Below are 25,445 nucleotides of genomic sequence, written 5' to 3'. Positions count from 1 at the left end.
ATAATTACTCTGCTAATTAGGTTGAACACGGTACTTAGTCAGGAGTAATATGTACTCTCATCATAGTTCCCCCCCACCTCCTTCCTTTCCCCTCCTTCTTTTCAGTCCTCTGACATTCAACACAAGACAGGTTGGAGCTGTCCTGAAGAAATTAACACAACTTGATGCTGTTCAGTATCAGCACAATCATTTCACAGTCCCAATGGGTCCACTGCATCTATTCCTGTTACTACTAAAACGGGAGCACACACATTGGTTAATTACTCGATGCACAGTATGCAAATGAGTAAAGTGCTGCGTGACACCGTTAATAAATGGATGAGAAATGCAGTATCCGATAATAAATGTACACACACACACACACACACACACATACACACACACACACACACACACACACACACACACACATATATATATATATATATATATATATATATATATATATATATATATATATTCATATTCATGTACGTGTGTAGTTATGTAGTGTGCATGATATTCTCTCTGCAGTTTGCACAAATTCAATCTCAAAAGAGCTACAGGGAAAAATTAGTTTCCACCATCACTGTAACTGTATTCACTAATATTTAGCGGAAATTATAAAATGAACTTGCGGTTAATAGGAAGGTTGTATGAACACAGACTAGGAACAGGGTGAGGGGGTAAATAAAATCACTTACTCGCTCAGAAGTCCAGTGCTCTGAGGTCTTGCATTTCTTTGCAGACACTACTGTATATTATTACTGTACCTCTCTTTAGTGTGTTCATTGTCCTTGCAGTTATGTTATTATTCAGAATGAACCTGTCATCCTCATAGTTTGTTTCTTCTCTCCCACCTTTTCCTCTGCTCTTATTTATTTATTTCTTATTTATTGAATTTATTGTGCTTTAGATTAGAGGAAGCGACCCAGGAGATATAATGCTAAAAAAGAGCATCCTAGTCCATAGCCCTGGTACATGCACAGTGCAAGCTGCTCCCATTGCCATTGGCTGCCTGCTCCCAACGTCAGGTCTCTCCCACCAAAGCGACCAATGTTGGAGGATGGAGAAGGAGGGCTGAGTGTCTGGTCCTGGTGATGACGTCATGGGAGGGAGTCTCTGCAGCCCAACAGGAGAAGGATTACAAGGGAAGGAGCTGCAGTAGGCAGGAGTCATCTAGCCACAGTCTGAGAACAACCTCAACTTTCAAAGAAAGTTCTCCAACAACTAGAGTCTAGGCACTCGAAGCACTGCAGAGCTCATCCCAAGAACCATTAACATGAAATATAGCCTAGCAGGGCACAGCACTGGCACATGACACTAGAAACACGTATGTACTCCAACTAACAGCACATGTGCTTGTGTCTACCGCAGCCTCTGCTCCACTATTCCCTCTTCAACCATTTGCTTCTGCTTTATTCATTTGCATCTGTTTTTTTGAGTTCTGTTTTATTTTTTAGTATTTTTCATACATCATTTTCCTCCTGGGTTGTTTTTGGTCGATTGATCAAAGAGGATTGTTATGAAGACTTTGTCTTGAAGTGCAAGCACCATGGAAGGATCCAGTTTTGGGATAGACACGATATTGTCCAATGCTGGTTCTGGCAGCCCTGGCATGTTGAATGGAGACTTTAGCCGGGATGGCAGAGATTTTAGGAACCAGGGACCTCTCTCTCCTGGTTCGGAAATAGACACTGTGGGAAGTTCGCCTTCATCTCCTATTTCAGTTACAATGGAGCCGGCTGATCAGCACCGGTTGGTGGACAGCGCACACCTCCATCACCTTCACCACAGTCATCAGCCGGCACCTCCACAGCAGCAGCAGTCTCCTTCACAGCAGGCAGCTCAGCTGGGCACTGCCCCCAGGACTTCCACCTCTTCCTTCTTAATTAAAGACATTTTGGGAGATAGCAAACCGCTAGCTGCTTGTGCCCCTTATAGTACCAGTGTGTCTTCGCCTCATCACACTCCCAAGCATGAGGGCAATATGGCTTCAGAAAGTTTTCGACCGAAACTAGAACAGGAGATGCAAGATGGCAAGGGCAAAGCAGAAAAGATTCGAGACGACCTGCATTCAGATATGAAAGGGCATGGTGAGTGTTAAAAACTTCGTATGGCTTTATCCTGTAGTCTTATGTCTCAATGCTTCATTGTATACTTTGATTATCTATTGTATTACTTTGATTTTAACTATTTTTCGTTCAACGGTTTTATATTGTCTTATTCAATATTTGGATTCTTAATAGAAAAATATTTAAATTTAAAAATGTTTCTATTTTAATTATTTTTTTGTGTCTCAATTATTATTTTAGAATGAATAAAAATACATTTTATTACTTTTATAGGTGAATAAGATATATGATTGTTAACTAGTTATATTATTGTCACTATAATTATTATCATAATGTAGATATTAGTAATTAGTATTTGCACTGAAAATTAATAATGCAAATACAATATGAAGGATTGAAATAATTTACAATCTAGTTATCAACTCTATAAACTCTTGGCATTTACGTTCTATCAAAAATATTAATTTCTTAGCTTGATACCGAAGCAATAATGCTTTAATTTACACATAATCCCTTGTTAAATACGTGCCTGGTTATTGCAAACTGCTGTGTTAATTAAAAACCTCTCACTTATCTATTAAATGCAATTTTTAGCAATTGTGCAATGACATCAATTAATTTCCAGTGGGTTAATAATATGAAAAAAAATCTCGCAATAGAACCATTATCTGTTAGCTAATATCAATATTGTAGAATTAATTTAACCATTTATTTTGGTCTAGTCATTTTTTTCTCGTGCATTAATGATCAAAACCAGATGTACAGTGTGGCCTGGTGATTTTTTTTTCGTGTGTAAACCATCCTCCCCAGTGGGTCAATTAGAGAGATTATTGTTCTTCCTGCAGGGATGATAAAAAACGGTGGAGGAAAAAAAACTGGTACAAACAGAGATGGTTTTTGACATATCGATTTTTCTTCTGTTCAGAAAAAAATACAAGGCTGATAAATAATACCTGCTCTCGTTACAGTTTTCACCTGGCATGCGATGGGAAAAAAAATAAAGAAAAAAATAAGTACAAGAGAAATAACAAAAATAATTTAAAAATCATAATATCCTAACAATAATGTGAATAAAAATTAATAAGGATTAATTATATTAATAAGAAATATTTGATACTATAACAATAATTCTGTGCAAAAAATATTTAATAACAATAATAATCACCTTGAATATCTATCTATCCATCCATAATCTTCCCTTTTAGTGCACTAGTTAATATGTATCGTTATATTTCTGCTTATATAGGTACAAAGGAAGAGGGGGATAGAGAAATTTCAAGCAGCCGGGAAAGTCCTCCTGTAAGGTCCAAGAAGCCCAGGAAGGCGAGGACAGCCTTCTCAGATCACCAGCTCAACCAACTAGAGAGGAGCTTCGAGAGACAGAAGTATCTGAGTGTTCAAGACCGAATGGACTTGGCTGCAGCCCTAAACCTCACAGACACTCAAGTGAAGACCTGGTACCAAAACAGAAGGTGAGAATAGTGGAATGGGCACAAAACACAAACACAAAGAAAAGCAAATTTGTGCAAAAAGCAAACTATGGAGAATATGAGATACAATAGTAATTATGAGTGCAGGACTCTTTCTGAACATCAGATCAGTAATTTTATCGAAGACCACCAGAGTCAACCTAAAATACAGAGGCTTCTTTAAAGTATGCAATCTTTAAAAGAGCAGATGAAATATACTTATTAGAAGTAGTGTATCCAATAAATGACGAGAGAGAGGCAGGACAATTGTGGAAACTTAAAGAATGGACAACAAATCAATGCCCTACACTACAAAGTATTATACATAGTATACATGCCTAGCCCCTTCATTAGTGCTCGTCAATAGGATGATAGGTATGTCCAGAAGAGTTATAATACAGTATCAACTGGTTATAGAATGAAAGATTATACAAATCAAATTACTGATGCAAATCCAACTAAAACTGAAGATTTATTTTCATTTTTTCCTATTGAAGGGGCTACATTTGAGTTTCCATATCCCAGGGTATTTTTAGGAGTTTCATCTGCACAGTGGAAAACCCACAAAGTGCCCATAACGAGATAAATATGGCTAATTAATAGCTTCAAAGACAGGGAAAAAATTGCAACTAATATACACATGAATTAATAATGTGTAAATCTTCATTACAAAACTAGGGACAGATTACTTTTCCTGTGTCCCAGGAATACACTGGCAAGAATTCCCATTGCAGTCTAATTATGCAGTGTTGCACTAGAAGCAAACTGAATATGCGAAGAATTCAATTAGAAATAATGATTTGGGTTTTTTTAAGTCAACAAATCCATTCAGATATGGTATTATTTTAATAAAACTAATGTATATTACATGAAGGTCCCTCATCCCATTTTCCTCATCCCTGTTGTCCACACTCATCTTGTAGCAGGAAATGAAGTACAATTCTATTTTCCATAATTTTCTGTCTCATTACAGACGGTTTCAGCCACCCTAATTCTGTCGGAAAAAATTAGTGTCATTTGTATGCAATGTAAGATAATGTGTCAGGGGCTTGTTTATCAGATCCCCCGTACTCTCCTCGACCACCAGTAACAACTCCATAGGCTCTCAGCTATACTCGTTTGGCAGAGAGATGAAATAAACGAATCAGAATTTTGCTCTTCACTTATCAAGTCACAAGTAGGAAAATGTAGTTATATTGTGATATTATCTCATTAGCATCATTGTGTATCCCATGTGACATCTTTACTGATCTGTATTCTCCCTAGAGTACTTGAAGCCCTGGGTATCTCTCACTTCTATGTGAGGGTAGAGAGGACAGTATTTGTATACAAGTACATCATAAAACAATCCTACAATAATATTGTAGTATATAGTAAAATAGTTGAAATATAAAGATCCCCATAGTAAAATGATGCAATATGAAGTATTTAGTGATATAACAGTTGTAATAAAAAGGCTTCGTTATCCAATAATAATGCTGTACTAGTATATTTAAACAATTATTACTCCATAGTGCAATAATCCTGCAATACTATGGTATAGTAATCTATTTTAATATAGTACAGTAATCCATTAAAGTATAATGAAACAATACAGATTCCACAGTGCAATAATCATATGATAATACTCTAGTACTATAGTAAAAGAGTTGAAATATAAATACCTCATACTAAAATAATCTAAAAGAAGTTTTATTTAATAGTATAGTTTAACAGTTGCAATCTAAAGGCTACATTATCCTGTAATAACATTGCAGTAGTACAGTAAAACGACTAATGCTCCATTGTGCAATAATCCAGTAATGCTATAGTATAGTAAACAATTGTGATATAACACAATAATCTATGAGTAAAGATATTAGAGTATTATAAAACAATACAGACTTCACAGAGCAATAATGCAATAATAATACTGCAGTAGTATAATATAACATTTGTATTATGGTGACTCTGTAGTACAATAATCTGATAGTAATACTATGCTGATCCAAAAGTAATAAAAAAAGATAAACAAATTGTGAAATCCATTAATAATATTCTAATAAAACAATAAACATATGAATATTATATTGTTATAGGAATAACTCATTGGAAACAGTAATGCAAATATTAGTCAATTCATACTATAGCAACCCGGTGGTGCACTAATAACGATACAAATGGATACGGTAGTACAATGTAGCGATGTCATAAAGTAATACAGATAATCTGCAATACTATAATCCACTTGTAATAATCCAGTAGTTATGACGGATAGTATACTAATCCAGCAACATTACTGTACTAATACTAATGGGAAAAGTAGTACAAGTATCCATATTGCAGTAATCTGTAGTAACACGATTCATAGCATCACATGGTGGCCTCTCACTGTGTCATTGTCTGCTCGCATTTTGCTTTCGGAATGATTGTGTTCTTCTACAGTAAGTTGCAATTGATGATGAGGATGAGACATATCTAGCAGAAGAATTGTAACAAAGCCTCCAAATCTCTATAGCTCTCTGTAGGAGCTAAAGGCAGAGCTCTGGATAGTCTTGAGTCTTTTCTTAAAGTGAATCCACCACAGCCGGCGTCTTCGGGGGGCCTTGTGCTTCTGAATGTATAGTCTGTAGCCAGTACATAATCAAGGAAGATGTATGATTGGTTATAGAATATTATGAAGTGTTTGTACTGTTGTATATACTTAGTATTTTCGTTTTATTCCTCTGTAGGACAAAATGGAAGAGGCAGACTGCAGTGGGGCTGGAGCTTTTGGCTGAGGCCGGCAATTACTCCGCTCTACAGAGGATGTTCCCTTCTCCTTATTTTTATCACCCAAGCCTGCTGAGTAGTATGGACAGCACCACAGCAGCCGCAGCAGCTGCCGCTATGTACAGTAGTATGTACAGGACTCCCCCTGCACCCCACCCTCAGCTACAGAGACCCCTAGTCCCCAGGGTTCTCATTCATGGTCTAGGTCCTGGGGGACAGCCAGCTCTTAACCCTTTGGGCAACCCCATTCCTGGCACACCTCACACGCGGTGAAATTGCACCTCTTTTATGTTTTTATTATCTACAGCACTATCACAACCAACAAGGACAAAAACTGAAAAAGGCAACCAGAATAAAGGGACATGTGGGACGCAATTTATGGGCACCCCCTGTAAAGGCTCAGACATGAAGCACCTAATACAGAATGAACTGTACTTATATAGAGCAGAACCCTATAATAAAACAAGAGGACTAAACTCCATGAACGGAAAATATATGAAGGAAACGAAGGAAGTGGCGCCCACTGCCAAGGATAAGAGGACAGTGGCCTAGAGTGGCGCTCCCAGGAGCGCCAAGGAAGAAATACTACAGTCCAAAGGAAAAAGCAAGGAGTCAAAGGGAAAGAAGGGAGAACTTTGCACTGATCGTGAGCGGAATCATTCTGAGTAGTGGCATGCTCTCTAATATACAATGTACATTGGAAAGACTCAAATATCATATTTATTATATGTTGTTCAGACAAAGTCACAACTACTCGTTCATTTTTTATGTCTTTTTTGAGCAAATCAAATAAATAATTAGAGAAAAAGACAGATTTTTTTTGTGATTGAAAAGAAACACAAAATAATAATAAAATTTATCTCTTTTTTAACATGCAGAAAAAATAATTTTAATAAAATAAAAACACACATTATTACTACAATGAAATGTATTGGTTAGCAAATTATTATACGCAATGGGTTGGCTCTGGATAAAGTGATGTTTTATATAATATAAAAAAAAACAAATGTTCTAGATAAAAAACAAATGTTCTAGATCAATACAAATGTTCTAGATATTTGCGCTAATTTGTTTATCTGTTATAGATTGGAAATGGAGACTATTTGGGAGGAGGTTTTGGGGATTGCCATCGGCAGCAGCGTGTCCTCGTTTTTTATGAATTTTAAACACGTTAATGAGCAAAATGAGTGATTTGTAAGGTTGGGTGGCCTGCCTGGGAACTGAGAAGCTGATGCTCAATCTGACAGCTGTTCCAGGGAAGCAGAGAATCTTAGGGAACAGACAGTATGCGAGGATGGACACTGGCTGAGCAATTACATAGCTTAAATCAAAGGAAAGATCAAGTGGGCGCACACTTTTATATATACAAGACATTAACAGCAACGGGTGTCCTGAATGTCAAATATAAAGAGAAAGTCAGTGCATTGAATTTATGCATCAATTTTAAGGTTGAGCTATGCTTCGTCTATCTATCTATCTATCTATCTATCTATCTATCTATCTATCTAATCATCCATCTGTCAGCAAATGTAAGGGGAACGATCCAGTGTTAATAGAATCGGAAAGCAAAAAGATTAACTTTTTTAAACAAAATAATTAATAATAAAGGGTCAATAAATTAATACAAAAAATAAACTGCAACATAATGCATAATAATATCACCATCCACATTTTCACGGACATCATCATTATCATCATTCTCTATCCCAAAATTTATTTACGGGTTGTACTTTTTGCAATCGATCTAGCAGCTTCTTCTTGCCACAATTTATTAGCCCTAAGATAACAAGCTGAGACTGTTCAAGGTGAAGACAATATTTCCTTCTGTAAAATTAGAAAGATATCCAGCAATTATGTATAAAAGATTCATGGAGTAGAATCTTCTGAGATCCTCTGAGGGTTGAGCTGCACTGGACCTTTATTGTGTTTTTCTTTTTTTTCTATATCTTCTCCTTTCTGTTTGGAAAGAGCCCTCGGGCACATTTATTTGGGCTTTGCTAATTAGGCAATGGTTTGCTGATTTCTCTGCTAATAAATTTGCGTTAAAACCATATTGACCTCTGCAGTAGTCCAACAATGAGAGGGGGGAAGCGCAGGAACGCCTCCCTCGTTTGTGCCCTTGTATCTGTTGTAATTATGCCTTGCTGGGGACCTTACAGCCAACTGAGAGCCCTTTCTTTCCAGACACAGCAGTTATTTTTCCTACACACCATTACCGTCTTAGAAAATACATACAGATGTAGTTGAGCTGACTTTGTCATTTGGCAATATACAGAGGTGAAGAGGTGGTAGTATTGACTATGTCCCCATCTTGTGTTTTCATGCACGCTGTAGACAGACAGGTAGATATAGAAGTAGAAACACATGTGTCTGTATTCATATCAATACATGCATATATGCAGACACACTTGATTCTAGCATTGGTACACGAGCGCTTTCATCAATATATGTTCCTCTAATTATAAAACAACTTGCAAATCTAGCAGTGCTAGATTATTTGTCTTTGATGCAGAAGGGTAATTAGAAAACTTATCTAGTTCATCTACGGTCCTATGGAAATTACCGATAGCAAAATAGCAAATCACAGCAAAATTCAGCTCTGCTACATCTTTATCTGGAACCGCAATGTGGATTTTATATATTCTTTAGCGGACTGACTATACTATCCCAGGGTATTTAAATAGTAAAGGTGCAAAGTATTTTCAGCGGAGTCCACACTTGCTTTTCATGTTAACATTAAACATTTTTACTGAGAGCAAGAACAAGTTGGGAATATTCTCCATATCCCATATGTATCAATGATTCCATAACTATATGGCAATAAAGGAGAGTTCATGCCTTGATCCGCATCTAGAAGCTCTTGTCATTTGTGAATGACATATAGAAAATCAGTATGTTCCAGCATTTCTTTACATGTAAATCTTTGCTTGACTAACCTGCTTATTATGGCATTTCTAGAAGATCACAGTTTCTTTCATTCATTGCCTCTAGCAAATAGAAGAAGCTTTTCCAACACCAGACCCAACAGTGAGCAGCATTCATAGTGTGGGTGGACTGAAGGTTTATCACACTTCCAATACAACATACTGGTGATCAGCAAAGAAAAGGGGGGAATAACACTAGAAAGGTGCACATAAGTTTAGGTTTCCTATTGCCTTTATTTATTAACCCATGAATTATGCTTTGAAGCAGTAAATAGTTAGAAGTTATATTTCCTCTTTTACGTTTGACATCTAAAATGACAATAGCAATAGAGCACTCAGCAAAAAGTTTCCTCCTTATCTGTTACAATTTCACAGCAATAAAACGATTTAAAGTCAACTCTATCTCAGAAGAGAGTGAGTAGAGCCGCACAGACTTCTGATTTACAGAATAATAGAAACTATTATTTTGGAAGAGTTGAAGAGATCGTTCACAAAAAAGGCCACAAGACCCTTCTGAGGAAAGTAAAGATACAATGGGGTGAGCAGAAATGGTTGTCTACACATTGGAAGCTGCAATAGTCTATCAGCACAAGTGTTCTAAGTGACTCTAAGCAGCCATAAAACGCTGGGTATATGCCTGACTCTTCTTAAAGGCTCTTTAGGCTTCTACTAGTTTTTCTGTAATATTTTGTTCGCTTTGAAGTCACAGTTTAGGAAAACATGGATATAATACAGAGAAAAAAACCTCAGGGATTCTATTCATATGTAGCAGGTAAAGCGTAGGAGCAATTCAGCACCGTGGACAGCTCCCACTCATAGTCCTATTCACTCACATGGACGTGAACTAGAACATATACACGTGTAGTGACAATATTATTATTATTGTGGATTTTCTGCTATATAAATATCATCTATTATGTTTTGGAAACTTGTTAAGCCAGTGTACAGCAATGAATACTATTTCTGTAAAGTACTGCGCAAATGTTTTATGCAGGTGAGGTAAAAATGCTGCAAAGATTTTTTTTCCAAAATATAAAGGGCATCTGATTAACTCCTAATTTATTCTGCAGCAGACAACAACCCCAAACATACAGCCAATGTCATTAAGAACTATCTTCAGCTTAAGAAAGAACAGGGAGCCCTGGAAGTGATCCTATGGCCCTCACAGAACAGTCTGTCTGGAATTACATGAGGGGACAGGAGGATCTAAGCACACCTTCATCCACAGAAGATCTGTGGTTAGTTCTCCAAGATGTTTGGAACAACCTCCCTGCCGAGTTTCATCAAAAACTGTGTGCAAGTGTACCTAAAAAAATTGATGCTGCTTTTGAAGGGTGAACACACGAAATATTAATTTGATTTACATTTATCTCCTATTCATTCACTTTGCATTTTGTTAATTGACATAGAAAAACTATTTACACTTCTGTTTTTTAAAGCACTTTTAAGGCCCTTTTACACGTAATGATTATCGCTCAAAATTTGTCCAAAAGGCCGAAAATGAGCGATAATCATTACATGCAAAAGCAGGCATTGTGCACTTTTCGTTTGAACAATGGATTTCAGTTCACTTAAGATCCATCGTTCACACCTCTGAAAGGCTGAGCAAATATATTCCATTGGTACGTGTTTTGCTCATCTTTCAATAGACTGCGTGATGTTCTCTCTGTGGCATGTTTACACTAGCATTTTTTCCACACCTGCCTAACATTTTTACACTGTACTGTACAACACAAGATGTGTTCACACTTTACATTTCATGCAATTTCTAAAACTATAGTTTGGAATGGGTTATACAAGAAGAGTTTTTAGACTGGTTCCACACTTGCAGGTTTTTGATACAGTTTTACATTTAGTAGCCAAAGATAGTAGTGGATTGAATAGGATAGAAGAGTACAAGCAAAGCCTTGTCTAAGACTTCACTTAGTTTACTGAAAAAATGCATAAAAAACTGCATCCAGCCTAAAGTATTTAGTTATATTTTTCAATTTAGGCTCAACTCCTTCTTGAGGTTAAAAAAACCTGGATTCACACATACAGTTTTTGATGTACTTTTTTGAGCCAAATGCTGTAGTGGATATAAAAGGGAAGATACAATGTAAATTTTACCTTTATACTAGTCTTTCCTTTTGGATCCACTCTTGTTTTGGCAAAAAACAACAACAAAAAAACACATAATAGAATGCATCAAATCTGCATCAAAAACCATACTTGTGAATCCGGCCTTAAAGGGATAGTCCAGCGATTCCAAATGAAAGTTACATGCTTCATGAGATGATAACATGTAATTTTGGAATATAATCTTATAACTTGTTTTATAAAGCTGGAAAGATATTGCTTTTCCTGTGGTCTCCCCTCCTGCTTAGTATCCAATGGTTGCGACCTGTATGTTCCACTGTTTACTGGTCAGGCATGCTCAGTGCCTTCACATTCAGTAATGATAAAGAATTTATACAGTCGTGAATGTGCATCCGTCAGTAACTGGCAATGGGGTATTGTGGGAAATGTAGTTTTCGCACTCCCAAGCGGCCATTTTTAAATAACCCTGTGGAAATCTGAAGCTGGCTAGAAAGCAGTAGTGGCGCAGGTCAGTATTAAAAAGTACTGAGGTTTAGTTTGATGATTTGGGTGGACATTTAAAATATTGTCAATAAGTAGAAATTCTAGGAAAATTGTGCACAGTCTCTGGAATACCCCTTTAAAGAACACCATCAAAACTGTAATTTCAAAAAATTAGCTAATCCCTTACACAACCAGAGTATTTTGGTTCTTAAAGGGTTTTTTTCACATTAGATGATTATGCCGTATTTAAATTTATGGTATATCTAACTTGGAAATCTCTAATTATTGGGAGAACAGAAGTCCTCCCCCAGTTTCACCAGACAAGGTAGTTATTGGCGTAGGGAATGCTGTCGCTTGATGGATAGGAGCCCTATAGTTGAAAATACTATCTGTGGATACGCCATCAATTTCCAATGTGAGAAAAACCCTTAATGACAAGATTTAGTGAGGTTTTACTGATTTGCACATGTTTCATATCCCTAGGTTTATCTTTTGTTGAGATACCCAACAGCATTTTCTCCATGATTTATGGGGCTTTGAATTTCTAATCTCTATTTCTGTGATTAACTCTTAAATAAAATACGAACTATCTTTCCCATTTTGTATCAATAATTTAAACTATCCAAGCCAGAATGATAGATATAAGCAAGCAACTGGTAAAATGTTTCTTCCCCACTAATTTTTATATGTTTTTTATTTTTCCAAAATCTGAACCAAGAGGTTATTAGAAACCGCTGGAGACATTCTAACCTTTTTACTGTGCAGTTTTACACTGTAACTGGGGATTCTTCTATTGGACAACCAGTGATAAGAGAAAACAATACCATGTGGCAACCTTAGCTACAGGTACGGCGCATCTGCATCTTCCGCTTTGCCATGCAGAAAGCAACCAGCAATCACATGATTGGCCATGATTGCCATGTTGAGAAAAAGCAAGCAGTTACAGTACCACTGCCTCTATGTAATACACAAGGTTTATTAAGCACTGTGCAAATATATGTGGAGAAAGCAGAAGTGGTAATAATGAACTGTTATTGTCTTCTTTCTAGGGTAATTTCCTAGAGAAGCTTTAAACCGGCTCCAAACATTTTCAGATTTACAGCCCAGGACAACACTCTGACATTTATGGTACATAGTCTTCAAAAAGGTTCAGGCAGACAGTATATATTCACATTGCAAATGTACATATGAAGTTAAAGGGGTTTCTCCAAATCATTGATGGTATCAATGTCTGATTGGTTGGTGTGACCTTTAGTTTATAAAGTGTAGTTGATGGATTGTTTTCTGTAACAGCACTTCTAGTGACCCTTACAAGTATGTTTTATTCTTGGGTAACTGTCTGATAATCTAGTAAGCTTTAGAAGTTCCGATCTCTCAGGTTCTGTTAAAACAGTTAACTCATCTGGACAACCCCTTTCCTATATGGACTATTTGGTCAGAGTGTATGGATATCATAGAGGGGGTCATGTGCTTCAGACCCTGTTTTAGAGTAGAAAACAGCTAACAAGCAGCATTTTGAATTGCGGTACACAACATCCTTTAATACATGGATGGACATTTGAGTAGGTAGCACTACCTTTCTGTTGAGCAGCCAGTTCATTTCCTGTGGTTGTCCAGAGCTGAACCCACAGCAAAAAAAATGTGTCTCTCATACTAAAAAGATGTATGTAATGAGATAATCCCTTTAATACCAATTTCAAGAAAATATTGATGCATCTCTTTGAATAGGGGGACAAGAAAACGGCTGATTAATATAAGTACATACAAAGCGTAACTTATCCATCTATCTAACTATCCATCTATCTATCCGTCTATCTATCCATCTATCTATCTTCTATCTATCTATCTATCTATCTATCTATCTATCTATCTATCTATCTATCTATCTATCTATCCATCTATCTATCCGTCTATCTATCTATCTATCTATCTATCTATCTATCTATCTATCTATCTGTTTACAGGGTGTCTTAAAAATGAGAAAACACCCATATAGAGATAAAAGAGTTTGGCAGAAATGATCCAAATTGCATACAACCTGTTAGGCTATGTGACCAAAATGACAGCCATTTTGAATGCCACTATCCTGGATTGACTCTAATTTTTCCAGTGGGAAGGCAAGTGTGATATATCAAACTGGCAGAGAATTTCACCAGAAAAACAATAGTGTGCTTCATTTTAATGTTAACGAAGTGATTTTATGTTTTAGCCCTATACTTTTCATCTATACTTTATGAGCTCTCACCAGAACATTGGTCTGAACGCTAGCACAAGCATCAACAATTTTATGTTTCAGGTGAGCAAGATTCTACATCTCCTCAGAGTAAACAAGTGTATTGAGATAACCTCACAGATGGAGATCCAAAGGGGTTGAATCAGGACAACATGGTGGCCACTTGACCGGACCCCTCTGACCTATCCACTTTAGGGAAAACCGGTTTCTCAGAATTTGGAAAGAAGTTTGGCAACTGCACTGTCGGTAATACGAGGTCTGATTGGGTGGAATTGATTGAAATCTGCTGTGATGACCCGTGTTTCATTCACCTGACATAAAGATGATCTCAACATGTTCTGCTCGAGATAACGCCATCATTCACATTGCTTGTTATGAATGAATAATCACTGTATTAACATGAGAATGAATACCATTATGTTAAAATGAAGCACACCACTGTTTTTCGGGTGAAATTCTATGCCAGTCTGATATATAACACCCACCTTCCCATTGGAAAAATTAGAGGGGAATCAAAGATGGCGGCATTCAAAACGGCCATCATGCCGGTCGCATGATCTAAAAGGTTTACTCCTTTCCCCGCAGCTTACATTCAAAATTAGATGATTGTCTGCCAACCGTTTTTTAATATGGTGTTTCCACACTTTCGAGACACAATGTATCTATCTAACATCTAATCGATTTCTCATTATTCCATTATTATTGCTGTTATTTTTAGTATTATTCCTACATTATTTGTAATTATTAGCTAAAGCTTTAATACATTTGACAATTCTAATAACAAAGGTAGAGATATTTCACTGATGCTTTCTACAAAGTGCGGTTTCGTTATGCCTAGGAGTTAAACAATATTCACCAGTAGTACAGCCACAGAAAATGAACAGTAGTATTAAAAAAGATCTAAGACTCTTGTTTCCTATCCTTGTACGGCGGAATTAATAGTGAAATTGTCTGTCTCTATTTCTCTATTAAAGTGAAGTCTGCATGATGGGTTAAGGCATATTTCCTGACTAAAAATGCCAGAGGAAGGTAACAGGTCATTACATCCACCTAATGACTAGCACTTGAGCTTTGCTGTGGGTTGTACACACCGAATAATTATGATAGGTAAGAAATATGTGATGACATGTGGCAGAATGATATATTTACAGAAAATAGTGTGATGTTTACAGCGTCTCTCCAATGCAATCTACATCTGCATCCTCCTTATTGTGTTCTGCAGGGAATGTAGGTAAAATGCCACAAATCTGAGAGCTGCCTGGTGGGGTAATGAAGTTTGGGAAATAATGGCAAACTGAAATATTAAGGCCTAGCAAATTGGAATTTTTTTTAAGGCATTGTTCAACCCCCTTCTAAAATGATCACCTATAAGTTGTGATGTTCTGTCAAGCTTAAGGCTGGGTTCCCAAATATCTGACCTCCGGCTTTTTTTCCCTCTAGTGTTGAAGTGAAACACCGAAGGGAAACTAATGGTAGATATGATTCCATAGTTATCTATGGGATCGGTCATGGCATCTGGTGCATCAGATTTGATGTCTATCTGTGCTGGACAGAAAAATGTTACATTCAGCATTTTTCTGTCCAGCTATGGATGCCGAGGCAGTGCACCAGAATGTCATTGGTTGTGTCTGGCTCTGGTAAAAATCCACTGACCGAACACAACTGATAAATGGGAAATAAGCCTTAGAGGTTACCAGTCATTTACCTAAAAGGAGTTTTCCAAGGAGAATACTATTGATGACCTATCCTTAGGATGGGTCATCAATAGTTGATCGTCTGGGGTCCGTCGCTCGGGACCCTGATCGATCAGCTGAGTGGGCGCATGCTGTCAGTGCCGCAAATACACAGAGGTCGGAGCGGAAGCAGCTTAAGTCTCCACGCCAACCTCTGTGTAGTGGTCGGTGTTTGTAACTACAGGCACAGTTCGCGTAGATTTAAATGAGACACCACCCTGCAGTTGAAAGCGGCGGCCACTACACAGAGGTCGGCACAGAGGCTTCTGCTGCTTTTGCTCCGACCTCTGTGTATCTGCGGTGCTACTGGCATGTGTTTACTCAGCTGATCGGTCATGGTCCCGAGCGACGGATCCCAGCCGATCAACTATTGATGATTTATCCTGATAATAGGTCATCAGTAGTATTCTCCCTTGAAAACCCATTTTTCAGTAGTTCAGAGTAGTACCATGCAGAGCACTCTTACTTAACTTCAGTTCTCAAGTTCCCCCCAACAGGTCATGATTTGAAGATATCCTGTAGAGAGAACACCTGTGGCAATGTCTGAGGTACTGACAATACTGTGCAATACGAAGGAAATCCTGAAAACCTGACCTGTTTGGGCTACTGGAGGACTGGAATTTTAAAACACTGATGTAGAGAAATGAAAAGGCCGGCTCCTGGTGATCTAACTCTGGTAGAATTTTAGTAAAATATGGTTTCCATTTCAGCTTCTGATTTTTCCATATACATGAACTTTCTCACTGACTCTGGCATGGCATAAAATTATTGGAGGTTGTGGATAGATGCACTGCTTTAACCCTTTAATCATGCGGCCCCCTTTTTTTTCCATTTTCGTTTTTTCCTCCCGCCTTTTAAAAAATCGTAACTCCTATACTTATCCATCGACGTCGCTGCATGAGGGCTTGTTTTTTGCGGCACGAGTTGTATTTTTCAATGGTGCTATTTAATGTACCGTATAATGTACTGAAAAACTTATAAGTGAAGTAAAATGAAAAAAAAAACAAGCAACATTCCGCCATCTTTTAGTGCTTCTTGCTTCTACTAACTGCACCAAAAATGACATGATCACTATATTCTATGGGTCAGTAGATTACTACGATACCAAACTTGTATAGTTTGCTTTTTGCAGTACTACTTTTATTTTTTTCAAAGACATTTAATTTTTTTAAATTATTTTCTCCCCCCATTTTCTGCGTGCAATAACTTTTATATTTTTCCATCGACATAGTTGTACAAGGGCTCATTTTTTGCAAGACATCCTGTAGTTTACGATGATATCATTTTGGAATAGATACAAGTTTTTGATTGCTTTTTATTGCATTTTTTCTGTGAAACAGAGTGACTGCAAAGGTGCATTTCTGGCTTTTTTCTTTTTTTTTTTTTTTGACGACGTTCACCCTGTGGGGTAAGAACTGCACTACTTTGAAAGATCTGACTTTTATGGACACGGAGATACCAAATATGTATTTTCGTTTTATGACTTAGTTTTTTTTCATTATAGATAGGGCAAAAGGAGGGTGATTTAAACTTTTACTTTTTTTTTACAATCAGTAAAACTTTATTGATCTTATTTTTACTTTTTTTTTTAGCTCCCCCTATGGGACCACAACTAGCAATGCTTTGATCGCTCCTGTAGCCAGCTATCTGACAGGCAGTCTATCAAGCCACCACATGGAGATGGCTTGATAGATGTCGCGGCCTGTCGGTCATGGCAATGTCATGGGATCGCCCCTCGATCTCTCTGCATACATACCCCGACGCTGCAGGACATAAATTTACATCCTGGAGCATTAAAGGGTTAAAATACAGTACTTTGCTGCCAGTATAACTATGTGCACAATAACTGGAGGCACATATGTTATAGAAGCTAACGAGGAATCCCCTGTAAAAAGGAAATAAATATTTTATAAAAAGGTAACTTCCATATTTGGGAGAGAAAAGAGGATAAGTCTATAAAAAACCTCTGCACACTCTCAAAAACTATGAAGTAGAAAAGTACACGTCAGATGACATATGGGGCATTTCCTCATATCCAGGAACAGTGATGAATAAACTTTTCAAAAGTTTGGTTTGACCGGCTTGCTGAATTAGGGCAAAATTAGTTTGAGCCAAACCTGAACTTCACTAATACTCCTAAAATATGAAGAGAAAAAGAAAGTTTAGTGGGTTTAGGTGTGACAAACCACACAAAGCAAACTTTTAGTAGAGTTTGACCTGAAACAGGGTTCTACTGTTTTGGTTCACTCAACAATATACAAAGTATTCACTTCAGATGGCAAATCAAAGGCATTGTAAGCACTATATATTAAACTAAATTCAACCTCTCTCCCAGGGGCATAGCTAAAGGCTCATGGGCCCAGGTGCAAAAGTTTATCTTGGGGTCCCCCAACTTCTCTTAACCCCTTAACATAGAGGCGTAACTTAAAGCTCCTGGTCCCCAATGCAAAACCTGTAACAGGGCCCCCAACTATAATGCTTTATTCATAGTACTGGGCTCTCTATATGGAGAAGAGAGGCCTTATAGGCCCCCTAAGGCTCTTGGGCCCGGGTGCAACCCCATCCTCTGCATCCCTTATAGTTACACCAATACTCTCTCCATGTGTCTGATAATATCACTTTCCTGACCTGAAGAAGACCCAGTAACATTTTGGAAGATTCCTCAATAAAAAATGTATGGCAGTTATTTATTAGTTTCACTGAGGCAGAAGAATCAACTGGATGGCCACTAATACTTTTCACTTTTTTCAACTCTAAAACGTAACATTTAATAAATTTTAAAACTAAAAAGACTTCACACAAAGCCTGACATGCACACAAAGACAGTTTTCGAATACAAAAATGCTCCTATCAGATGTTCCAGCATGGAAAAAAGGGGAGGGGGGACTAAAAAGACTGATCCCCCTAAAAATGGACCTGAATGAACTGAAAAGTCAGCTATAATGAGAAGTGACTCAGGTCCTAGATGATCAATCTTATAGTTCCTGTGATCCAACGTAAACGTGGATCAGGTAATAGGTCTAAAGTTTGGATAAGATATCGTAGTGTAACAATTAGACCCCTTGAGCATAAATAGAAGTGAATGGAGTGAATGCTGCTCTATATTAGCTTCTATTTATAGTATCTACTATCCCCTACCCTTTGCCACTAGAGATGCTACTTGTGAACTAGTGTTACCAGTATTCTTCTAAATCTATCAGTTCTCAACTATTGTTGAGAACTGGTTCCATTAACTTCTATTTATGCTCAAGGGGTCTAATTGTTACACTAGGATATCTTATCCAAACTTTAGACCTATTACCTGATCCACTTTATGCGTTGGATCACAGGAACTATAAGATTGATGATCTAGGACCTGAGTCACTTCTCATTATAGCTGACTTTTCAGTTCATTCAGGTCCATTTTTAGGGGGATCAGTCTTTTTAGTCCCCCCTCCCCTTTTTTTCATGCTCCATATCCATTGATGGAACATCTGATAGGAGCATTTTTGTATTCGAAAACTGACTTTGTGTGCATGTCAGGCTTTGTGTGCAGTTATTTATTAGGATCGTTATCTGCTTTGGAAAACTTTATCTTGCTGTAGAATGGTTTCCTGTTACTCATAGAGTTTCCTACTGCTGAGAGTCCCATAGATCAGCTGTAATCTGCAAGGAAATCTTGCAGCACCATCACATGTGAAATGCAATATGATTCCCACTGAAATCAGTCAGACGTCCATGAAATTTAGTGGCAGACTGAAATCATGGTGGTTGAAATTTCTATTTGCATGCAACTTCCCCCCAGGAAAGTTTATTTTCTCTGGATTTATGTGGCTCCGCTTGAGGTGAGAGATCAATGGGAACCTTATAGATCTATATGTGGTATGTTTCAACTAGTGGTAGATGCAGATTGGCATAATGCTATCGTTTAACTGTGTAAAGATATGCCTTGGATTTTAAGCCTGGACACCTATAAGGATTTATGGTGCATTCTTGGGACCTCAATCCCCAATTAAACTACAGTGATGTCATACTGTATGTTATGTTGGGCAATGCCTATAGGCCACAGTGGGATTCGATCAACACAAAAGTTCTGGGACCGGAGGGTGGGTGGGGGTTATCTTACTTGGTAGCCCTATTTGTGACTTTCTGCTGTGGATTTCCTGGCTTCTGGGTCCCTCTTCAATATTCCAAGGTGGCTGCAGCTCTAACCTGACTATACCTTTTGCAAAATATGCATTGATAGTAAATCAGTAGTATAGGACACTACTCACTGCTCTCTGATTGGTTACACACTGCTCTGAGATCCAGGGTAGTATTGTGCAAATAGCAGGGTCCAAGTAATATTCCACCCCCTCCACCCCCCCCCCATCTGGTCCCAGGACAAGCTTTGGGGCCCTTACTGACAAACTGTGCTCAATTTTCTTACCACTTTTCAAAAGAAGCATAAAAAAAGCAAAAAGTCACTAATTATTGTGCAAATGTGGCATGTTCTATCATTTAAAACTTTTCAATGCCAGCGTTGTGGCACTAATGCAGTAATAAATTTCTTCCATTGTTTAACAGTTAAACCGAGAAGTAATAAATGACATTTTTTAAATCATGTAAAAACATAGAAAAACTGCATTGTGGGCGGTAATGAATCCTTAACCCTTGTTGCCTAGGGTCCTAGACGATTTGTGTTTCACCCCTGACATGGCCTAATGGGAAATAAACTATGGGAGATTTAAATAATAATGTAGAAAGGCATTTCCTAGAATCTTCCTGCTATAAGCATATTTAATCACATCTATTAGTAATGTCTTGTTTCATACTCTCTACCAAAGGACAATTGCCTACATACAAGTGTAGTGAAGGTCAATTTCTCCTTTAACTTTTATTTTTGTGTTATGATAAGTTACTAAAACAGCTCAGCAAAGTTATCTGAAGTCACTTTTAATACTACAGATGAGAAGTTGCACCAGATGACACACTTATCGCTCCTATATCTGATAATTTACATGGTAATGTATAGTAGTGTGGATTGGTTTTGAGCAGGTGTGGAAAAAATGCTGCAAAGTAAGAGTGCCTCAAAATAGAATTGTTAATATTTTATTATCGTCAGTTAACAAAAAAAAAGTGAGCGAACAAAAGAGAAATCTAAATGAAATCAATATTTGATGTGAACATCCTTTGCCTCCAAAACAGGATCAATTCTTTTAAGTACACTTTCACAAAGTTAGAGATTGTGTAGGATTACAGTCAGGTGTGTAATTAACCAATTATACCAAACAGGTGATAATGATCATCATGTTTACATGTAGGTTGAAACAGTTGTTTAGGAGGTGTAACACTGAGTGAGGTACAACCAAACTCTGCTGCAAAGGTGAGGTTGTGGAAGACAGTTTTATGTCACAAGTAGAGATGAGCGAGTATACTCACTAAGGACTCACTAAGGACAATTGCTCGATTGAGCATTGTCCTTAGCGAGTATCTCCCTGCTCGGCAGAGAAGGTTCGGGTGACAGGTGAGTTGTGGCAGTCAGCAGGGGGTAGCGTGCGGGAGAGAGAGATCTCCCCTCTGTTCCTTCCCGCTCTCCCCTGCAGCTCCCCGCCCGTTGCCGAATCTTTGCTCCCGAGCGGGCAGGTACTCGCTAAGAGCAATGCTCGCTCGAGCAATTGCCCTTAGCGAGTATACTCTCTCATCTCTAGTCACAAGTCATACATCATGACAAGACTGAGCACAGAAACACAACACAAGGTAGTTGTACTGCACCAGCAAGGTCTCGCCAAGGCTAAGATTTCAAGCAGACTGGGGTTTCAAGATGTGCTGTTCAAGCCCTTTTGAAAAAGCACAAAGAAACAGGCAATGTTGAGGACTGTTGGTGCAGTGCTTAGGCAAGGAAACTTAGTGCAGCAGAATAAGGACATCATGCTTACTTCACTTCAAAACTGGAAGATGTTCAGCAGTGCTATCAGGTCAGAACTGTCAGAAACCACTGAGAGCCAGATACACTTAACTACTATATGGAGAAGTTTTACCTTAAGTGGTCTTCATGAAAGAATTGCGACCAACAAAAACATACCTTCAACATAGAAACAACGTCAAGTGACTCCACTATACACAAAAACATAGGAACTGGGGTGCAGAAAAATGACATCCGGTGCTCTGGACTAATGAGTCAAAATTTGAAATATTTGGCTGTAACAAAGGGCAGTTTGTTTCCCAAAGGGCTGGAGAGCGGTACAATAATCTCTGCAGTAAGTTTGGGGCTACATTTCAGCAAATAGAATTGTGGATTTGGTCAGGATTTATGGTGTCTCCAATGCAGAGAAATCCAAGCAGATACTTATCCATCATGCAATACCCTCAGGGATGCTTCCAAGTAGCTCCAAATTTATTCAGCAGCAGAATTCAATAAATGGCTGAGCACTGCCTCTGATTGGCTGAGTGCTGTGACCAATTACAGGCAGCGCTCAGCTGTCATTCAATGAATGGCTGAGCGCTGCCTGTGATTGGCTGAGCACCCACCCATTTAGACCCAGCACTTTCATGTTTTAAATCCCCGACCAGCAGAAAGTGCTTCAGAGTAGTGCCGGGGAGCCAGCAAGAAGATGCGCTGGAGCCCTGACAGCGGCGGAGAGGTGAAGTGTATATATAATATATATTATTTCTTACAGCAGCTAGGGGTGATTTTCAGGGAAGGGCTTATATTTCAAGCACTTCCCCAAATATCACTGTGGGGGTTGCCTGCATCCCATTGCTTTCAATGGGCCGGCTGCAGTGCTGGCCCCGTTGAAAGCAATGGGAGAACATTGTGACAGCTGTGGCAGGGGATTCTTTCATCCTTGTGGAGAGTCCCATCATCACTGTGACAGTGCTATCACAGTGTTCAGTAATGAGGGGACTCGCTGCGGGGATTCTTTACATGCAGCATGGACCTTGCCGGTGCACGGATGTCCTATCTTTTGCAGGTGCACAGATTTTGCGCTTGCAAAAAACGGACATGTGAACACTGCATAGGAAACCAATGGTTCTAATACATCACAGAAGGGGAAATTAAAAATTAAAAACAATCACAGAAAATGGCTGTTACTTACTGACTGAGGAGCGCATATAGATGCATCCTCCTCTCACCATGCAGGTAGCTGACTACCAAAGTAGCAGTCAGCTACCTGCATGGTGAGAGGAGAATGCATCTATATGCACTCCTCAGTCAGTAAGTAACGGCCATTTTCTGTGATTGTCAATAGTTCTAATAGATGAGCTTTTTTGTGTGCACATAGGCGCGCACAAAAAAACACTCGTCCGACTTCACCGTAAAGAAGAACTAGGAGTCCAGGAAGTCATGATATGACCCCACAGAGCCCCGATCGCTTCATCATCAAGTCTGTCAGGGATTACATGAAGAGACAGAAGGATTTGGGCATGCCTAAGATCTGTAGTTAGTTCTCCAACCACCCTGCCGAGTTCCTTCAGAAACTGTGTGCAACTGTACCTAGAAGAATTGAGGCTGTTTTGAAGGCAAAGGGTGCTCACAGCAAATATTAATTTGATTTAGATTTCCTTTTTGTTCATTCACTTTGCATTTTGTTAGTTGACAAAAATAAACTATTAACATTTCTATTTTTTGAAAGCATTCTTACTTTGCAGCATTTTTTCCACACCTGCCTAAAACTTTTGCACAGTATTGTAGCGTCTACATTTTACAGAGTGTTTAGTTTTCAAATCTGTTTGGGCTGCAGGTCAGACAATTGATGGAAAGGATAATGGGTCCATTTCTGGTATCACAGCTGCCTCTGACAAGTCTGGTCAGGTTATAAAGGGTTGTGCAGAAGTTTCCAAATTCATTATGATTTTCAAAATGCCATCTTGTGGTGTGGCCCTGTCATAGATGACATTTATAAACAGCAGAATGTCACAAAGGGGTTAAAGCAGGACGTTCTGAGTGCTGACAATTTTAATTGCTCATCTTGACTACACCATTACTATAAAAACCTTGATAAAGATAGAGAAAGTGAAGGGACAAAGGTGATGTATTTTATGTTTGTTTCATGCACCTAGTAATTAAAGTATTAAACTGCCTCTTATATTGTTTCACGGGTGATCACACAATCTACTTGTGCTAACGCAATATTGCAAAAACTATACACATTATGCATATATGGACACTTCTCATAATGATAGGTTCTGTGTGGTTCCACATACTTTGCAGAGGTCACATGTGACAAGGAGAATCCTGCCCTCACTGCCTGCTTGCCAGAACCATTTCCAACAAATTCAAGAGGGAGGACATACAGAAAAGTAGCTGCTATGTACATATCACACTAATCTCATTGACTTCTTTGACCATGACACAAAAGTGATGGATGAAGGTGGTGCCATGCTTATCGCCTATATGGATTTTAGGAAAGCCTTTGATACAGTTCCTCATAAAGAGCTCATAGGTAAGTTATTGAAAACTGGACTTTATCCTTTTGATAGTCCAATGGATTCGCAATTGGTTAAAAGACAAATATCAGAGTGTTGTTCTTCATAGTGTATTGTGAACAGGGACAGGTAACAAGTGGTGGCCACAAGGGTCTGTTCTGGGTCCTATTCTTTTTAGTATGTTGGTAAGTGACATTGGAGAAGGTTTAACAGGTTAGGTCTGTCTGTTGGCTGATGATACCAAAGTATTCAATAGGGTAAATATGCTTATTGGTGTTTTGAACATGGGAAACAGTTTAGCCCTACTGGATAAATGAATGTTCAATATTTCAGTTAAATGTTTCCAAATGTAAAATAATGCACTTGGGGAGAAGAAATCCTCAGACTGAGTATTACATTGGCTGTTCTGTGTTATGCAGAAGTTCGGAAGACAAGGATTTAGGGGTTCTGGTTTCTGACAACTTTAAAATGAGTCCTCATTGCGATCAGGCAGCAGGAAAAACAAATAGGATACTCAGCTGCTCCCATTTAGAGATGAGCGAGCATACTCACTAAGGACAATTGCTCGATCAAGCATTGTCCTTAGCGAGTATCTCCCTGCTCAGAAGAAACGGTTCGGCTGCCGGCGCGGGTGACATGTGAGTTGCGGCCATGAGCAGAGGGGAGCGGGGGGGAGAGAGGGAGAGAGAGATCTCCCCTCCGTTCCTCCCCGCTCTCCCCCGCCGCTCCCCGTCCGCCGCCGGCAGCTGAATATTTGCTCCCGAGCGGGCAGGTACTCGCTTAGTGCAATGCTCGATCGAGTAATTGCCCTTAGCGAGTATGCTCGCTTATCTCCAATTGATTGACAGAACAATGAATAATACAGCCATGGTAAGGCATTACGCTGCTTTTAAACAACATGTAAAATATCTGCCCTTGTGTGCTTTTTATGGAGTAAAAAAATAAGAATGTACAGCAGCGCAGGGGAGAATAGAAACAATCCCTAAGGAAATGTTATGAGTTGTTTCTCTTATCCCTTGTGTCTGGTTCTCTACCTACATTTGATTAAATTAGGTATACAGGCTTGTAGATCTGTTAGGGGGTTAAAGAAATAAACTTCCCCCAAGTTACAGTTATTTGGTGGTTTATAGTGGGTAATTGTTCAAAAATGTTTATTGAAGGTGTAATGGTGTGGTCTGGAGTGGTTACCAGTGCAGAGAGGCTTCTTGGTATGGAGAGCACATGAGTGATTGGAATCGCCAGTTACTGGACTGAGTGAGACAAAAGTTCAAAGTGACGGATGGGCATATGGTAAGACTGCTCCTATGGAAGGAATTGGTAGAGAAGTTATG

At 38.5% G+C, this 25,445-nt stretch overlaps 1 protein-coding gene across 1 annotated transcript; it reads left to right on the top strand.

The window, feature by feature from the left end:
• The first annotated feature begins 1,426 nt into the window (after window positions 1-1,426).
• BARHL2 (BarH like homeobox 2) lies at window positions 1,427-7,019 on the top strand. Its single transcript, XM_066594744.1, has 3 exons — window positions 1,427-2,075; window positions 3,301-3,526; window positions 6,235-7,019. Exons 1-3 carry the CDS (start codon window positions 1,535-1,537, stop codon window positions 6,545-6,547), a joined length of 1,080 nt encoding a protein of 359 aa, XP_066450841.1. The 5' UTR covers window positions 1,427-1,534; the 3' UTR covers window positions 6,548-7,019.
• The last annotated feature ends 18,426 nt before the right edge of the window (window positions 7,020-25,445 follow it).

Source organism: Eleutherodactylus coqui, chromosome 3, assembly GCF_035609145.1.
Source record: "Eleutherodactylus coqui strain aEleCoq1 chromosome 3, aEleCoq1.hap1, whole genome shotgun sequence".
Taxonomy (NCBI): domain Eukaryota; kingdom Metazoa; phylum Chordata; class Amphibia; order Anura; family Eleutherodactylidae; genus Eleutherodactylus; species Eleutherodactylus coqui.
Note: the sequence above shows the minus strand (reverse complement) of the source record. Positions and strands in the feature narration are given on the sequence as shown.

Coding starts and splice junctions, on each gene's coding strand:
- BARHL2 (XM_066594744.1), top strand. CDS start 1,535: ATGGAAGGATCCAGTTTTGGGATAGACACGATATTGTCCAATGCTGGT. Junction 2,076..3,300: donor TTCAGATATGAAAGGGCATG/GTGAGTGTTAAA, acceptor CTGCTTATATAG/GTACAAAGGAAGAGGGGGAT. Junction 3,527..6,234: donor ACCTGGTACCAAAACAGAAG/GTGAGAATAGTG, acceptor ATTCCTCTGTAG/GACAAAATGGAAGAGGCAGA.